This window comes from Nakaseomyces bracarensis, assembly GCF_045282275.1.
Source record: "Nakaseomyces bracarensis strain CBM3 chromosome Unknown Scaff10_0, whole genome shotgun sequence".
Taxonomy (NCBI): Eukaryota; Fungi; Ascomycota; class Saccharomycetes; order Saccharomycetales; family Saccharomycetaceae; genus Nakaseomyces; species Nakaseomyces bracarensis.
This window is the reverse complement of record NW_027263956.1, coordinates 1-17,268: the sequence shown is the minus strand read 5'-3', so window position 1 is coordinate 17,268 and position 17,268 is coordinate 1. Positions and strand designations below refer to the sequence as shown.

The 17,268-nt window shown below is 37.8% G+C and overlaps 5 protein-coding genes across 5 annotated transcripts; 2 read left to right on the top strand and 3 right to left on the bottom strand.

Moving 5' to 3' along the window:
* Positions 1–411: 411 nt before the first annotated feature.
* Positions 412–1,089, top strand: GET1 (GET complex subunit GET1; the record flags this gene model as incomplete). The annotated part of the gene is made up of 1 exon (XM_071052793.1): positions 412–1,089. The coding sequence occupies one exon, from the start codon at positions 412–414 to the stop codon at positions 1,087–1,089; it is 678 nt and encodes a 225-aa protein (XP_070911043.1).
* Positions 1,090–1,371: 282 nt separating this feature from the next.
* ALK1 (protein kinase ALK1) lies at positions 1,372–3,696 on the bottom strand (the record flags this gene model as incomplete). Its single annotated transcript, XM_071052792.1, has 1 exon — positions 1,372–3,696. One exon carries the CDS (start codon positions 3,694–3,696, stop codon positions 1,372–1,374), a length of 2,325 nt encoding a protein of 774 aa, XP_070911042.1.
* Positions 3,697–4,957: 1,261 nt separating this feature from the next.
* STT3 (dolichyl-diphosphooligosaccharide--protein glycosyltransferase subunit STT3) lies at positions 4,958–7,144 on the bottom strand (the record flags this gene model as incomplete). Its single annotated transcript, XM_071052791.1, has 1 exon — positions 4,958–7,144. One exon carries the CDS (start codon positions 7,142–7,144, stop codon positions 4,958–4,960), a length of 2,187 nt encoding a protein of 728 aa, XP_070911041.1.
* Positions 7,145–8,664: 1,520 nt separating this feature from the next.
* PIB2 (Pib2p) lies at positions 8,665–10,860 on the top strand (the record flags this gene model as incomplete). The annotated part of the gene is made up of 1 exon (XM_071052790.1): positions 8,665–10,860. The coding sequence occupies one exon, from the start codon at positions 8,665–8,667 to the stop codon at positions 10,858–10,860; it is 2,196 nt and encodes a 731-aa protein (XP_070911040.1).
* A 2,537-nt stretch (positions 10,861–13,397) lies between these two features.
* Positions 13,398–13,655, bottom strand: RNJ42_02624 (uncharacterized protein; the record flags this gene model as incomplete). The annotated part of the gene is made up of 1 exon (XM_071052789.1): positions 13,398–13,655. One exon carries the CDS (start codon positions 13,653–13,655, stop codon positions 13,398–13,400), a length of 258 nt encoding a protein of 85 aa, XP_070911039.1.
* Positions 13,656–17,268: the final 3,613 nt, after the last annotated feature.

Genomic DNA, 17,268 nt, shown 5'->3' with positions numbered 1-17,268 from the left:
TAATTATCAGCTCGTCTCTGTGTATATGGTCATCTACTTATTCAACTATCCACCCAACCAAAAGGGGCATTTTGAGCAGCACCTTTTTAGAACAGACAAGGAAGAGAAATGGAATTGAATCAAATCATCATTCTACTCACAAAGGTTGTTCTAGCATTCTCCTTTGGTGTTGGTTCAGCAATTATTTTAGCATTTACCGTTATCATTTAGTCGTTGTGGCCCAAGGACAACAAACAAAGCGGGCTTCTGAAAAGAACAGCGAGAATGTTTGTTAGAAGTTATCTAGAATGAATTAACTGACCTGGAGAAAGACTTGGATTAGAAGAGTCAGTCTAGGATACTACTGCTGTGACTATCTATCATTGCTACAATAAGGTAATAAAACCAGTTCTTAATTGTGAGAAAGGAAGGATGGCAAGTTGGGTTATATTTGTAGCTGTGTTCTACTTTATACTGATTAAATTAGTGCATCTGAGCCAACCGTTCCACGATGCTTGGTTGGAGTCTGTATTCTTCAAGAGACATCCAGTGACGGTAAAGTTCCATGAGCTGATCAAAGAAAGGAGAAAAGTGAGGGAGGAGAATAAATCCCTGTCTGCTCAGGACCACTATGCCAAGTGGACCAAGAACAATAGAAAACTGGACAAACTGGACAAAGAAATTGATGAATTGGCTGGGCAGATCAAGGCTAATAACGAAAAGGTGAAGGGGTCCTTGAAAAAATTGAAGCTGGTTCTAATCACGGTTCCGTTCCTGTTATTCAAGCTTTGGAAGGGGAAACATATTGTCTACAACTTACCTGATCATCAAATGTTTCCACAATTGATTGCTGGTGTATGGAGTCAAGGTTGGTTATACATTGCACTGCTGCCCTTGCAACTCGTTAAGCAGACTCTCTCAGGCTCAACCGTCGATATCGAGACCGCAACTATCCCACATCTTGGGGTGTCATTGGGTATCTGGTTGTGGGCATTGGAGAGAGTCAGTTCCACAATTGAATTTATGATCAAGCAATTTGGATCGAGAAGCATTCAAAAACCAATCACTGAAAACTTAGAAATTAAATCTGATGAAATCAAGATGGATTGAGAAATTTCAAGTAGTCATAATTCGGCTTTTATTAACTAATATTATCTAATTTCCTTTTATTTTTGTCACTGTGTATTATAATCAAAATACCTTATCTCTATACACAAATCTAACAATATAGATCAAATAATTATTCAAATGAATAGTAAAACGAATTTTTTTAAATTAACCCAGCTAAAATAATAATAATACGAATGAAGTAAATAAAAAACAATAAAATATATAATAAAAGGATCAGAACATAGTAGTCACCCATATTGCGAAGAAAATATTGTATGATTCTCAGTTCTTTTTCCATCTAAGAACATCAGAAACATTTTTAATATCATTCTCTGGACGTTTCAGCATACTTCTTCTAGATAGTAAGGTGGGATCTATTAGCGAGTTGATCTTGAACATCTGTTCTTTGATAACTTGATTTTTACTGTCATCAGTTTCGGTTAACAATCTCCTAGATAGATTGTGTAACCATAGAAGATTAGATCTTGGTTCAAATTTTGCACATACTGGATGATTAGTATTAGTTTGTCCGCCAGAGTTTTCACTTAAATATAGCCTCATAGTGCTATAGAGATCGTACTGATTATCAGTAGCATTCCGCTGGAAAAATATTGGATCATCAAGCCTAGTAAACGCTATCGTGTTCATATCATCTTGTTGGAAACGTGAACTCTTTAGTCCACAAAGTGTGACAGAATAATCCATGGGATTAACTAATATGTGATCTAGTAGTAAGTTACGATGTTCAAACTGTAATTTTTGTTCCACATTTGCTAATACAGCGACAGTGTTCCAAAAAAGGGTAGCCGATATTCTCCAATTATCAATTGGGACTAATGAACTTAAAGCTATGCCATGGTCACGCATAACTAAAATCAGATATAAACTATTCAAATCGTCATTATCCATTCCAGCCGGATTTGCGATCTCAGAAGTAACTACGTAAGCTCGTAGTAATTTTGTTAGTCCAGGTATATCAGACGTATACTTGTGAACCTTCAATTCGTGTAAAGCAGTGGCTTTCTTTGAATAAGTAATGTCATCTAGTGATCCCAGATCAATTTTCTTAAAGATAACGTTTTTTTCACTCAAAGGACCAACCTTATCAGATTTCCAAACATTGTTTGATATTTTAGAGGCAGAACCAAGAGATTTTAATATTCCTATTATTTCGTCATCAGTATACCTCAGATTATCTATGACTTGTTGAGAATCACAATAAGTTAAAATTTCTTGAAGCAAAGATTCATCAAACTCCTTCTTAAAAACAGGAATCGAAGAGTTTAATGAAAGCAATGATGTTGAGTTTTTCAGCTTATTTCTTATCTTTTCCCTAGAAACTTGATCAGGTACTGGAAGCGAGATTTGATAGTTTGTGTTGATCGATGAGGCAGTGTTTGATGAGATACTTGATCTGTCATCACCATTGTTAGATTTCCTACGATTCTTTTGGAGCTTATGCAAAGATGAATGAGAAGCCTTATGTTTAACATTCATACTTGAGTGAGAGGATTTATTTTTAATACCACCCAATGATAAACTGGAACTCGAGGAGAAGTGCTTTAGACCATTATTTATGGATAGGCTTGAACCTGATTTCTTCTTATTCAGCAATACTGGATTCAATCTTGATTGCGGGTGTTCCTTCACATATCTATTTATCTCCGGTGTCTCTTGTGGGAAACTGGTAATATAATGTTGACTTGAGTACATTGACTTGTGCAGATCAGAGAATGATGTCTTTGTTCTCATGCTCGAATCCATAACAGTGAAATCTGTTGGCTCTGAAATCCTCAATGATCTTGAAGATGCCGATGATGATATTACTGAATTTCTTTTCCAGAATTTCAGCTTTGAGGACAAAGATGTTATTGAAGAAGATTTCGATAACCGCGAAGAGACTGTGGTTTCATCTGTGTTAGCTGGGTTGAAATGAACAGAATGGCGAGATTTATTTAAGGACATTCTACTTTTGCTTCTGTGAGCGGTATGTTCATTTGTTACTGTCCTTAGTGGAACTCTATTAGATGAAGATTTCATGGGAGTAACTGTTTCCTTGTTTACAAGAATATTTTCCTTTTCCGAGTTTATGCTACTTGCCTTGTCTGAATCATCTGGTACTATTTTATTTAGTAAATGTCTAAGACTCATTCCTGTTGAAGAACGTTTTAATGAAGGGATAGAGTTCTTATCGGATGATGTATGCCTCTTTGCCACATTGTCCAATCCCATTGAATCAACGCTGAAGTTACTAGCCGAAGAAAGTCTTTTAGAGGCATCCTTTGGACCTGAAACACTTCTGTTTGAAGGTTCACTGGGTATGGATGATAACATTGACCACCTCTTCAAAGAAGAAGAAGAATGATTTGAAATAAACGACCATCTCTTAGAACTTGATGACTTTTCCCTATCATTAACTCTTAGCTTGGGTATCACTACCGTAGGCTTAGGTATAGGTGAGCTTTCGATAGGCTGCTCGACTTCAGTAGTAATAGTATTATCAGAAACTGAATCTACCGAAGAATCATAATCATCTTCGTTATCTGACACCACCAAAGCTAGAACATTATTATTGCCTTTAACGTACTCCTCAAATGAAGTATCCATATTACTTACTGTTAGTTGGCCCTAGTTCGAATAGTATCTAATTCTGTTTCTATAGGTATCTTAAGTATTTATATTTCAAAAGGAGAGAAAGAGAAAATTAAAATTTGATGGAAAATAACAGGTGGTAACTCCTTGTATGAACAATAGCCTAACCAAAAACAATTGATTTCGAAATTTCCTATATATAGAGACTCCTTAAACTAGGTTCTAGTCAATAGCTCCTTTAAATTCCAAAAATAAAAAAAACAAAAATACTAAATATATATTAATATTAATATTATTAGATCAACAGAGGAATAAAAATAAAATTTTCCCTCTGTAGATAATAGCTAAAAACAATAATGGCACAATCCTGTTTTCCTTTCGTGAGGTTCCAATGCTTGGGAAATTCTTGTGAATTATCCCAAATACAAATAAAAATCTCTTATAAGCAGGAATGAGACTTTGTTTTTGTTTACAAATATGCCAAATTAGGCAATCGGGCATCGCCAAAAATGTTAACGAAAAAGAAAAATAAACAGATAAAATTCCTGTGATGCAATTATCTACTGGGGCTTCTGTGATCATGCCATTTTAGGAAACTATGTTACATTTCTGGTAGATGAATATTATAGCAGTATTAGTGAAAATAGTTTTGACAGCTTGAGTTTTAGTGCATATTCAGTTATTGATATACATGTCTTGATAAGGCTGATGATTCATTGATTTTTGATCGCTTACCGGTAATTTCCTATTTTTTCTATTTAGATACTACTTCATACATACTTTAAGGATTCAGTAAATATATGTGAATTGTCTTGGTAGACAATCATAATGGAGAGTAGCGATTTGTATTTTGGAGAAAAAAAAATGTTGACTCAGAGAGACCTTTCCTCCTCTTTCTCTTATCTTGTTTAAAAATTTATGGTATTGGATACAATAAAATAAAAAAAATGTTTAGATGTACTATAGATATTAATGTTATTGTTAACAATGTTTCTGTATTTTTTACGATGATAATTATATACATTTTTATAGAGTACATATGATTGCGGAGGGATTTATTCTCAATCCCATTGAAACATAGTACATAAACAGAATAAAGAATTACAATCATAATCACCAACCTTAAATGTTAGAAATAAAATCCAGTTCATCTTCCCTGCTATCAAAGCTCTAAATAGAAATATCAATAAGAATATAGGAAGTGAAAATGTTAGATTAATGATCGGAGGTGATTATCACAGCAGTTACATATCTATGATATGAATAGTAGTGGAACCTATAATATTCTCATATTCAATTCCGGTCTTTCTGCAGATTTTTTCCTGTGGTCGTTCATGTGTCTACCGAACTCACCAACATTGTGAAGGTCTCTACCAGCAGGATCCTCCTTCTTCAACTGATAAATTCTGACTAACCAGTTTTCACTAGTGTATACTTCATCGAAGTAATCCAATGGAGCGATTGGTTCGATGTTTTGGTTACGAACTCTATCGGTGGCTTGACCTTGTGGGAACATATCAGAGAAACCGTTGTAGGACATCTTGAACATCAATGAGTTCTTCATTGCTGGAGATGCTTGAGAATCAACTCTATATTCACCTCTTTCAGTATAGAAGTCCTTCTCTTGGATCTCATCAGGCCAGATACCACTTGAGATTCTAATCATCCACAAGAACTTGTTGATATCATCACCACCATAACCTAATAGACCACCAAAGATAATCAAGACGTAGTCGACGTCATGTTCCTTTAGTAATTTGTAGGATACTTCTTCTGGGGAAGACATGGCCTTACCAACAATAGCAATATGAGTGTTATTCCATGTATTGTTGTCAACAAGTGTAGTTCTGTCAGCAAGACCACCGATTTGGTAACCATAATCCCACCAGGAGGCAATCTTAGCATCCTCCGCAGTGTTCATTCTTAACCAGTAGTAAGCCTCTCTGAAATCATCAATAATGATTGGTTGGCCGTTAGGAGCTCTACTTTGTAGAACAACAGATGGAGAAGAGTAAGAGCTTCTAGTGACGTAAGTACAGTGCAATACGAACAAATATAAGTAGAAAATGAAGGTACCAGAAATAACCAACTTGGATAGAATAGCACCAGGCTTATCCAAACCGAAGCCAGGCTTACCTTTTTCTCTTCTTGAAAAGTCTAAGTAGACGTCGAATAACTTAGATAGGGCAACAGCACCACTAACACACACAATTGGTGTCAAAGTCAACATCAATCTAACCATAACACCTGTAAAGTACGAACATAGAACAGAGTAAGCAATGACGAAAACGTGTTCATCCTTTAGATCCATGAACAACAAGAAGACACCAGCTGGGAATAGCCAGATCAAGAAGTGTTGGTCATAGAAGAAAGCTGGCCAAGCAACAGGTTGATGTTCAGAAACAGATGCAATAATAGGGATATGGATCTTGGCGTAGTTAGTGTCCCACAAAGAGTAGAATCTACCAGTCCATGGAGCGATTAGACCTAGGTAAGTCATTAAAAATAGACCTAGAATACCAATCAAGATGATGGTGGCCATGGAGACAAAGGCTAATACCTTGAATTTTTCCTCGTTGACCTTAGACTTGACGAAGTTACCGAAAGCAACAAGTTGGATTAAACCAAAGACACCTAAAGCAGCCATATGGTCATTAGATCTAATTGGCAGGAAACCGACGAATGGAATTTGCATGGAAGCAATGGTACCAATGGCATACCAAGTGGTGTAAGCAGAATATAGACGAGAGTTGTAACGGCCCATCAAGATCAAGATAAAAACATGCAATGGAATAATGTTAGTGATGAACACGTAACCACCCCAAGCAGATACCATGTAGAAGTAGAATAAAGCTGCACCAGTTGCGTGTAGAATGGAACCAGTCTTCTGGGCTTTGATCCAGAACATGAAGGTGACCATCAACAAAGTGATAGAAATAGCTTCGTTATCGTAAGAACCAGCAACGGATCTAGAAATGTAACCTGGGATGATGGCCATGAAGGCGGCAGCAAGTAGACCAGCAGAAGAGTCCTTAATTTCCTTTGTAAAGTGGTATGTGGCCCAAGCGGTGATACCAGCGAAACCTGGGGCGAAAAGCACACAGATGTTTCTGATATCGATTGGTAGACCAATCTTACGCAGAGCGTGCCAGACAAAGGCACTGGTTGTCATAAGACCTGGGTACAAAGTACCACCAGTGACTCTACCCAATGGGTACCAGGTTCTGTCATCGAACCAGTTCAAAAATTCGTGGAAGGTGTGGCTAACCAAGTATTTAGTAGCTCTGAAGTTAAACCAAGGATCGTATTCGTGGATGATGGACTCAAAGTCGATAACGGCGAACAGACGAGACGACACGGCAGCACCGAACATAGCCATGAAAATCAGGGCTTTCAGTACCAATTGAACCCATTGAACCACGACGTCCGGTTTCCCAGCATTCTTAGCAGTAACCTCGGACATTATTTATCTTTAGTTTTTTATTTTTATTTTTTCTTATACTTTTCAAATTAATTATAGATTCTTTAACAATTGAATGTTGCTCTCTCTCTCTCTCTTTCTTCTATTTCTATCTTTTCTTTATATTTCCTATCCGATTTACAAGTTACTACTTCTCTCTTTCAATTAATAAAATCTAATATAAAAAAAAAAAGAAGGTTGTCCTCTTTTACACTGATTGAAGATAGTATTTCTCTATTAATATGAAAGTTTAATTGAAAAACATTTAGCAATTGAGTATAAAAGAACAAGTTTACAAAGGACTTAATTAGAGAGAGAGAGAGAAAGAGAGAGACGAAAAGGCTTTTTTGCCAGAAAAGAGAGCAAGATAGCCCGTCTTCTTAACAACACGTTCTTTTCCTCCATCTCGACGAGGCAGAAGTTATATTTCTCTTGCCCAGTGTGTTGCGTATTGTATGTTGTCTGTTCCGTTGTGCACTGTTAGTCTTGTCTTACCTTTTTTTGTATGTGTCAGGTGAACAAGAACATTTTAAACCAGCAACTACTGCACCGCAGTGAAAATAAGTTCAGTAGATAAAATTTTTAGTTCGGGACTGCAGGGGTTTCTCAGCATTATGCTGATCCTTCAATGAAAGGCAAAGGGGGGAGAAGAACTACACACAAAAGTGAAGCTGTTCCATGCACCTGCACCGAAGCACATCGAACGAGACGACCGAAAATCCTCAATCTTTTTCGTCTCTCTTAAACAGACGTAGACCCTCCAAACGTAAACCATCTTTTATATGAGCCCGCCCCTTAAAAAAAAAATAATTTTCAATGAGAGAAAAGAAAAACAACAACCAGCTATATATCATAGATAACGAGAGCTCTGTATCTTCATACGTTTTTGCGGTATGACACTTCGTATATACGTATCAACATGGGGAGGACAGGATCAAAAAAATATCGTGTTTGGTGCATACGTACCAGGTGATATCAATACCGGGTGGTAGGCATCTGGACAAAATACGGACAGAGATAGTTTTATTAATAGAAATGCAGATTTTGATATTTGACAAAACATAAGTTAGCAATTAGTTCTATAGTAAAAAGTTTGGATTATATTATTAGGCTAGTACAATATGTGATATCTTGTTTTGGTGTTCCATTTGCCACTTACCCTACTCTTTTCTTTTCTTTTTTTATCATCTCTTGCTTTGCTCTTCTTTTGGGTTGAACACCACATTTATACCAGAAAGGAAATAATAAGGTACACCTTTTCTTATTTCGTTCGAAGGATTAGTTTAGGGAAAAACACCGAAGGGAAGAGCTGTATGTAAGTGTGTGTGTGGGAGAGAAGACCATATTTCTTGAAGTAGACGCATCTTAGGAGTCTTGGGCTTATAAGGTTTTATATATTTTTTTTTTGCTATATTGAGAGAGATAAATGTGTAAATCATGGTTGATAGTGCTTTGCTTCACTTGATAACTATATAAAAGGAGACAACACTTTTGACTAGGATCTTATTTTTTTTCCTTAAATTATGAGTAGTATACATAGTCAAGGGAGTCGAGAGTCGGATGGGACTATGCCAATTCTAAAGGAGATACGGAATAAAGAGGACTCGAAACCTGCTAAAGAACAAAGATATGACGAAGAAGAGCAGGATAATAAGTCAGTGGAGGGACTTACGTTCGAGAAGAGGAAAGTTATACCGCAGCGAAGAACACAGTCTCAACAGAGCATGCTAAGCAGTATATCTCTCAGGTCGATGATCCAGGAACAACAACAGATGCATAGAAATAGTATTGGAGGTACCAGTAATACCAACGCGAAAAATGATAACAACAGCAATAATAATAATAATAATATAGTTAATAACAACACTACTAATAATAGAGATGGCAATGGTAACATGGGGCAAGAACAAATTCCGAACAGTCAGGGCCCCCCCAATATAAGTCACAGTTTGCTGAATATTAGTCAGCAGATAAGGTCGCCGGCTATGTTCTCCATCAAAAGGAATGGCTCGATGATGCAAACTTCTAGAAAACTGAGCACTGGCTCTAGTCTTCGGACAAGGTCATTTGATTCCAATGCTGTGGAAAGTGATGAAATAGGAAAGAAGATGCCATTCACGAATGATGAGGGGGTAGACGTCCGCCGTGCAAGAAAGGACAAACAACAACGAAGTCCGCTGAAGTCTAACATAGAAGAAAACGAACAAGAAAAAGGAATAGTAGGCTCTCATGAAACTAATCATAGTGTGCTAACAGAAGGGAAAGTAGATGACGATGAGGAAATATCACAGAAGAACTTAACAACTCAAGCCCTCAGGAAGCTCTCAAACTTCAAAGCGCACAATGTCAAGGAATCCTTTAAGGATAGTACAATGGATAATTCAAAAATGGATGAAACATTAGAGACTACACCTGTACCTGAATTCCAAATAGAGAAAACAACATTTGACAATAATAATAATTCTAACAAGACTCGTGATTCTACACCTACAGCCAAGCATACCAATAGCGATCTTAATAATCCAAATTTGACTCCAAAGACTATCGAACAGAGCAGCTCCGATACCAGTAGGACTTCCAGTAATAATATTTTGAACTTCACCACAGCATCAAAAACAATGACACATATGAAATTTGGAGATAAAAATATAATGATAGACAATTCAGCGGACCTTCCTAATAGCGGCTCTAACCAAAATTTACCAGTCATGGCATCAAAAAATAATAGTCACAATAACAGCAATAATCATAATAAAGCCATTCAACGGATACAATCCACTGATATGTTACAAAAACCTGCTAGGCATATCTCTCATAACAATGGTTCAAATCTCCAATATTCAAACATGAATCGAAGAAATATTAAACAGCTAAAAAATCCCAAGAAACCACTTTATGTCCCAGTTGTATTAAGAGACGTTGCTGAGACAAACTTAACCAACGAGGATTTGGAAGAAGTTACACCAAAAATCATACGGCATAATTTACCTGTAGCACGCACACGGAATACAGAGGAGGAAGAGTTAGGTTCACAAAAAAGTTTAAGGTCAAATGGATCGTCAGTCATTGAGTCTTATAGAAAATATATCTCGTCATTAATTTTCTCTAATAAAAATGACCAAAATAATGATTCAGCAAGCTCAGCTTTACAACAGAGAAATTTCACACCATCTACCATGGGATCATACTCATCCTCTGTAATTTCAATGAGTTCTCGTTCTCCTCAATTACCCACCCGACGCCATTGGGTTCCGGATTCTAAAAGGTCTGCCTGTCATCAATGCCATAAAATATTCACCTTTTTTGAACGCAAACACCATTGTCGTCATTGTGGAGATATTTTTTGTCAAAAACATTTAAGACACTGGTTGTACCTTGATAGCGATGCCAAATTTGTTATTGGTGGCGGTGGAGTAGGTACTTTGTCTAAGGTCTGCGATAATTGCCATTTAGAATATGAAGATTTGGCAAGAACAAATTTAACTCCGGCCGTTAACATAAAGGGGAAGAAAGGACTCAAGTCGATAACTTCGAAAGTAGGAAACAGAGAGAATATAGACCCAATGTCTCTCGACTCAACTTTAGCAAATCAGTCTACTTCAAAGCCTATTATCGTCAAGAGGAATGAAGTGGAAGAGAGCAAGAATAAGAATGAACAGGAGAATCTGAATAGTGTTGTTGGATCAGTTCCAGCTGATTGGAATTGGAGTAGCTTTTGACAATTCACCAGTGCTCTTGAAAGTTTTAATGTAAGTGAAACTTCTTACATAATTAATAATTTATTACATATAATTTATATTTTATTTATATATCCACATTTAGTTTTCTATAGTTAGTTTAAACACATATATGCATTTTCGGAAGTTGGTAAGAAAACGTTTTGGCTTTATTATATTAGTAGGTTGTAATAATTGTTCTTCCTGTCCTCTATAGTTGCATTAGGCGAACAAAACATTAAAATAGATGTATCACAAAACCTTTATCCTGCCATTGTGGTAGCTATTCTTAACTGTCTCCTATACTACAGAAAATTTTTGGTCACTTGAAATAAATAGTAAATATTAAACACATATAAAATATGAATTTCTCTTTATTTGCTAAATATACTAAATTTATGTTAAAGTAATATGCTTGTTTCTTACTACTCAAAGAAATCAAAAGATCGACTTAGAGGAAAATTATAAATTATATATGTATCTTAATAAGAATGGAACAAATGATTTATACGCATATATGGCGGTTAATTCAAAAATCGTTATAACTCTTTCATTAAAATAAAAAAAATTATACTTCCAATATTGAATCCCTAAAGAAAAAAACAGTTAACGAAAAAATTCAGAGTGTATATTGGACCGGCAGTTTCTTTTAGGTCCAAACACAAGTAATGATACACCCATGAACGGTAGTTACACTATATTAAATGACAATCTCTCCACTTAGGACTCCTTGATATAAAATGTTTTGTTTACCGCTGGATGATGAGGAACAGGTGCAGGTTCTACGGCTTCACAAAACAATTATCCTTAATGAATATACTTCTTGTGTTCTTGCGAGTCCCTAAACTTCAAAAGTATTGTCTGAACCTATATTCACGGGACCCATTATCACAATACCCAATGAGTTACTTTCGAACAATGCAAGTCTTACTTCTAGCCATCAAATTTACCTAAGTGAAGTCAATTATAACACCCCGTTAACTGAAGTGTTGGCTCGAGTGTCTTCAAACAAAATATTACATCCACTTTGCCGCAATACTTTTAACGAATTCCGTAGAGAAAGTGTGCTTACTATGACAAAACAAAAAGAGTCAGTTGATACTGTCCGTTTAAAATCTGGTTTCTACTCAAACGTATGTGGAAATTTTATGTTCAGTTCATATTTTATTCGATTATATAAAATGCTGCTTTAATTATCTCGTGATGCACATAATAGAAAGAAGAATTCTCTAAATAAAGCTTGTATGAATATTTTTAATAAAAAGAAAGAATGATCTTAGTTTCCAAGAAATACCGAAGGGCAATCGGAGAACAGTAGATTAAAAGATGACAAAAAACCTAGTCCTAAATCCAAAAAAACAATAGAACAGGAATCACCTTACTTCTCATAATACAGCTAACCATAAGTAGATGTTTATTGTACATAATTAGAAAAACATTTTTAATTTTTGCCCTTTGAGCGGGATTTTTACAAATTTTACATAAATAACTCCGTGGTGAATTCAAGGGGGATTAAATAAACAACTGATGTAAGGTCACACTTCGTTTTTCTTTTTCTTCCCTAAATAAGAAATTCCAGATGTTCCCATTCATGCAAAAAGATATGTAAGGATAGCTTTGTTTGTAGAAAATATATCAACCGTGCAGTAAATCATGCACCTAACATCGCTATTTATTCTATTCATGTAAGTGATTTAGGTGTTGCCCCTTGATGCAAATCCTGTTGTCATGTGAGCTGTATCTTCCTTTTTTTTTCATTGGTGCGAGACCCTTGAAAGAAGCTTAGGAAAATCCTTTTTTTTGATTTTCCCGGTTTACAGGAAAGGAAATAATTAGGCCGAGGATGAACAAAAATAAGGCCGAGAGTGCAAATTAGGAAATCAAAATTCCCAAGATAATTCTAGTGTGAATCTAACAGCAGGTTATCCATAAAAGAAAATAACTTCACTAGCTTAATAATATCCCACCTATATTGTATCGGGATTATTTTGCCTTGGTGATTGAAAAGAAATATCGTCGACTACTTGAACTTTTTTTTGCATCCCATCTAAAATGTTATTGCCTGATGCAATTATGATTTCTTTTTTCGTCTAGTACTTAGTTTTCTTTGCCCAAGACAGATGAAATTACTCATTTGAACATATGTTAGATTAGAAATGGTTCTAGCTGAACTGCAAAATATACCTATTGTATTTTCATCCACTTGCTTATTATATAAATGAGTCTTTCTTCCTTCCAAGATCTTTTCCACCCTCCTCCTTTCCATACATTTGGTTGTAATTTCTTTTGTATACCGAAAATAAAACATTATAAACATATCTATTTTTGCTTCTATATTTATGAATTTAATAAGTTTCCACAATTTGCTAGTGGTTCTAGAGTTAACCTTAGCACTAGGTCAGAATATTTTAAGTGATGCGACACTAACTAGTGACCAAATTTTTACTGACAAGAAAAACAATAATAGTGATATTATTCTTGGGAATAATGGTGCTGAAGAATTGTTGGAGAAGGATTCGAATATCGATAGTCCAATCCCATCACCAACAACAGTTAAACTTGATCAAGGCAATGATGTGACAGAATATGAAGTAATAAGCTATTGGCTCACAACTAATGAAATCGGAGACGTATACACAGCAAGCAACAGTAGCGTGTACAGTCCTCCCGCCATCACCACTTCCTACACAACCAACGACGATGAGGTCTATTGGGAAAAGGATGTAATATCGTACTTCATTACCACCGATGAGCACGGGAAAATCATTACAGACAGCCATGTTGTGCAGGGCTCCCATAATTCTGTCGTTAGTCAAACGTTAACTCTTCCCAAGTCGGATAATTTGACATTATTAGCGATTTTTATCATATCCAAAGGGACATTTACTGGATTAGATTACACAAGGGTTGGTTGGTACGCAGGCTATATTTCTTATGTTGTTACTCCAGCACTGAGGACGTTCACAGCAACAAATGAGGATGGATATACTGAAATAGACGTACAATCATATTACTTTACCACTAACTGGAGGAACGATCAATACATTACAAATGCAACATTCCAGCACTACACAGAAATGATAAGCGAACAAACAAGCGACTACACCACTGTTGTGACACACACGGACGGCAGTGTTGAGACGGACTCTGTGCACTATGTCAACACCACCGACAGCAACGGCTCGACCACTGTTGTTCCAATCACATCCAAGATCGAGGGGCCAGGCGAGCACTACAGTGACTACACCACTGTTGTGACACACACGGACGGCAGTGTTGAGACGGACTCTGTGCACTATGTCAACACCACCGACAGCAACGGCTCGACCACTGTTGTTCCAATCACATCCAAGATCGAGGGGCCAGGCGAGCACTACAGTGACTACACCACTGTTGTGACACACACGGACGGCAGTGTTGAGACGGACTCTGTGCACTATGTCAACACCACCGACAGCAACGGCTCGACCACTGTTGTTCCAATCACATCCAAGATCGAGGGGCCAGGCGAGCACTACAGTGACTACACCACTGTTGTGACACACACGGACGGCAGTGTTGAGACGGACTCTGTGCACTATGTCAACACCACCGACAGCAACGGCTCGACCACTGTTGTTCCAATCACATCCAAGATCGAGGGGCCAGGCGAGCACTACAGTGACTACACCACTGTTGTGACACACACGGACGGCAGTGTTGAGACGGACTCTGTGCACTATGTCAACACCACCGACAGCAACGGCTCGACCACTGTTGTTCCAATCACATCCAAGATCGAGGGGCCAGGCGAGCACTACAGCGACTACACCACTGTTGTGACACACACGGACGGCAGTGTTGAGACGGACTCTGTGCACTATGTCAACACCACCGACAGCAACGGCTCGACCACTGTTGTTCCAATCACATCCAAGATCGAGGGGCCAGGCGAGCACTACAGCGACTACACCACCGTTGTGACACACACGGACGGCAGTGTTGAGACGGACTCTGTGCACTACGTGAACACCACCGACAGCAACGGCGCGACCACTGTTGTTCCAATCACATCCAAGATCGAGGGGCCAGGCGAGCACTACAGCGACTACACCACTGTTGTGACACACACGGACGGCAGTGTTGAGACGGACTCTGTGCACTACGTGAACACCACCGACAGCAACGGCATATCTACTGTTGTTCCAATCACATCCAAGATCGAGGGGCCAGGCGAGCACTACAGCGACTACACCACTGTTGTGACACACACGGACGGCAGTGTTGAGACGGACTCTGTGCACTTCGTTACTACAATTGATAGTGCTGGTAAGCCAGTTGTGTTTACCAGTACGTTTCAAATTGGTTGTAGTAATGATGGTGACAACAATGGTGGCAACCCTTCCTTTAGTAGCAGCTCCATTGACAGAGGTAAGGACAACTACACTACCAGTATGATCCATTCCGACGGTAGTATTGATACTGAGGTTGCCCAGCACGTCACTACCAGGAACACTGCTGATAATATCATCATGACTGCGGTAACCGAATTACCTGCTTCAACTATTGAAAATACTGGATATGTGTCTAACGGTGAGACAATTCACAAAGAAATAATCATATCTCTATATACAGACAGTGATGGCCATATTGCCACATTCACATGGACTAAACTATATAAGACGTTAGCAAGTGCTAATTCAGTGTCTTTATCATCAGAGCAGCAATCTTCCACAAGACTGTCAACTACTTCCTCTACTAACAGTCTGAAATCAGTCACACCTGCTAATATTCCAAGCTCCTCAGGTACTGCTATTAACAACTTCAATGACCAATTAACTGTTATAACAACAAACGGGCAAGAATTAACAGCTGTTGTATCTGATGTTACAACTACAGATGATAATGGTAACCCAATAACGCCTACTAAAATTGTTCCAACAACCCTAGCCTCATCTGGTCCCATCTCTGTTACATCTGTCACATATGGATCACACCCAACGTCTCAAAGTATTATTTCGCCAGATATTGGTTCTCAACAATTACGAAACGCAGCCATTTCAGTGGACATAGTACCATTACACTTTTACCTGTTATCTTTAGTTGCCGTATTATTACTTTAGTTGTTTTTGATCGAATTAGTAGAATTAAGAACGCTTTCATCAAACAAAACACATAGTATTTTCATCGAATGTTAGGAATGATACGTTTTTCCCAGCATTAAGACTTTAACGATTGCATGCAATCCGTTAGTTTAATATATATATTTACAGTTTAATTATATCGACGTTTTAAATTTTATAATTATTTAATAAAAATCAACCTGCTTTTTAAAAATTCAACTTCAATTTATTAACTTTTGTAAGCCTATATAATAGATTTAATACTATATGTATTGTTTAAAAGTATTATATATACTGTCAGCTACAAACAATGTTTATATTTTCCATAATCATGTAAGCACCAAAACATTAAATATTTCTCATCGTTATTTTCTTCAATCTAACTAAAAAAAAATTACATCTTTAAAAAGCGCATTACCCTGACAAAATGTTGAAATTATGCAGTATTGTAATAAGAAAGTGAAGAAAAATAATAGTGCTTATTTACTATCACAATTATCATACTGAATAAAAATCACTGTAAACAAATTAATAACTTTCTTTTTCAGATAAACAATTATTAACTGAAAAAAAATTTTGTTATAAATTAGAACATTAAACAACAAAATATAGAAATGTGTATAAACTATAACATAAAAATAAAACCAATTAAGATATAGTCAACATTTATAAAAAGTGTATAATACAGTATCAGAAAAAAGTAACCAATAATTTTAATGTGAGTAAACAAATAAAATTATAAACAAAAGACAAAACAATAAGAAATAAAAAAAAAATCATTGCAAAGATGTGGGGTCTGGGTGCTGTGGGGTCTGGGTGCTGTGGGGTCTGGGTGCTGTGGGGTCTGGGTGCTGTGGGGTCTGGGTGCTGTGGGGTCTGGGTGCTGTGGGGTCTGGGTGCTGTGGGGTCTGGGTGCTGTGGGGTCTGGGTGCTGTGGGGTCTGGGTGCTGTGGGGTCTGGGTGCTGTGGGGTCTGGGTGCTGTGGGGTCTGGGTGCTGTGGGGTCTGGGTGCTGTGGGGTCTGGGTGCTGTGGGGTCTGGGTGCTGTGGGGTCTGGGTGCTGTGGGGTCTGGGTGCTGTGGGGTCTGGGTGCTGTGGGGTCTGGGTGCTGTGGGGTCTGGGTGCTGTGGGGTCTGGGTGCTGTGGGGTCTGGGTGCTGTGGGGTCTGGGTGCTGTGGGGTCTGGGTGCTGTGGGGTCTGGGTGCTGTGGGGTCTGGGTGCTGTGGGGTCTGGGTGCTGTGGGGTCTGGGTGCTGTGGGGTCTGGGTGCTGTGGGGTCTGGGTGCTGTGGGGTCTGGGTGCTGTGGGGTC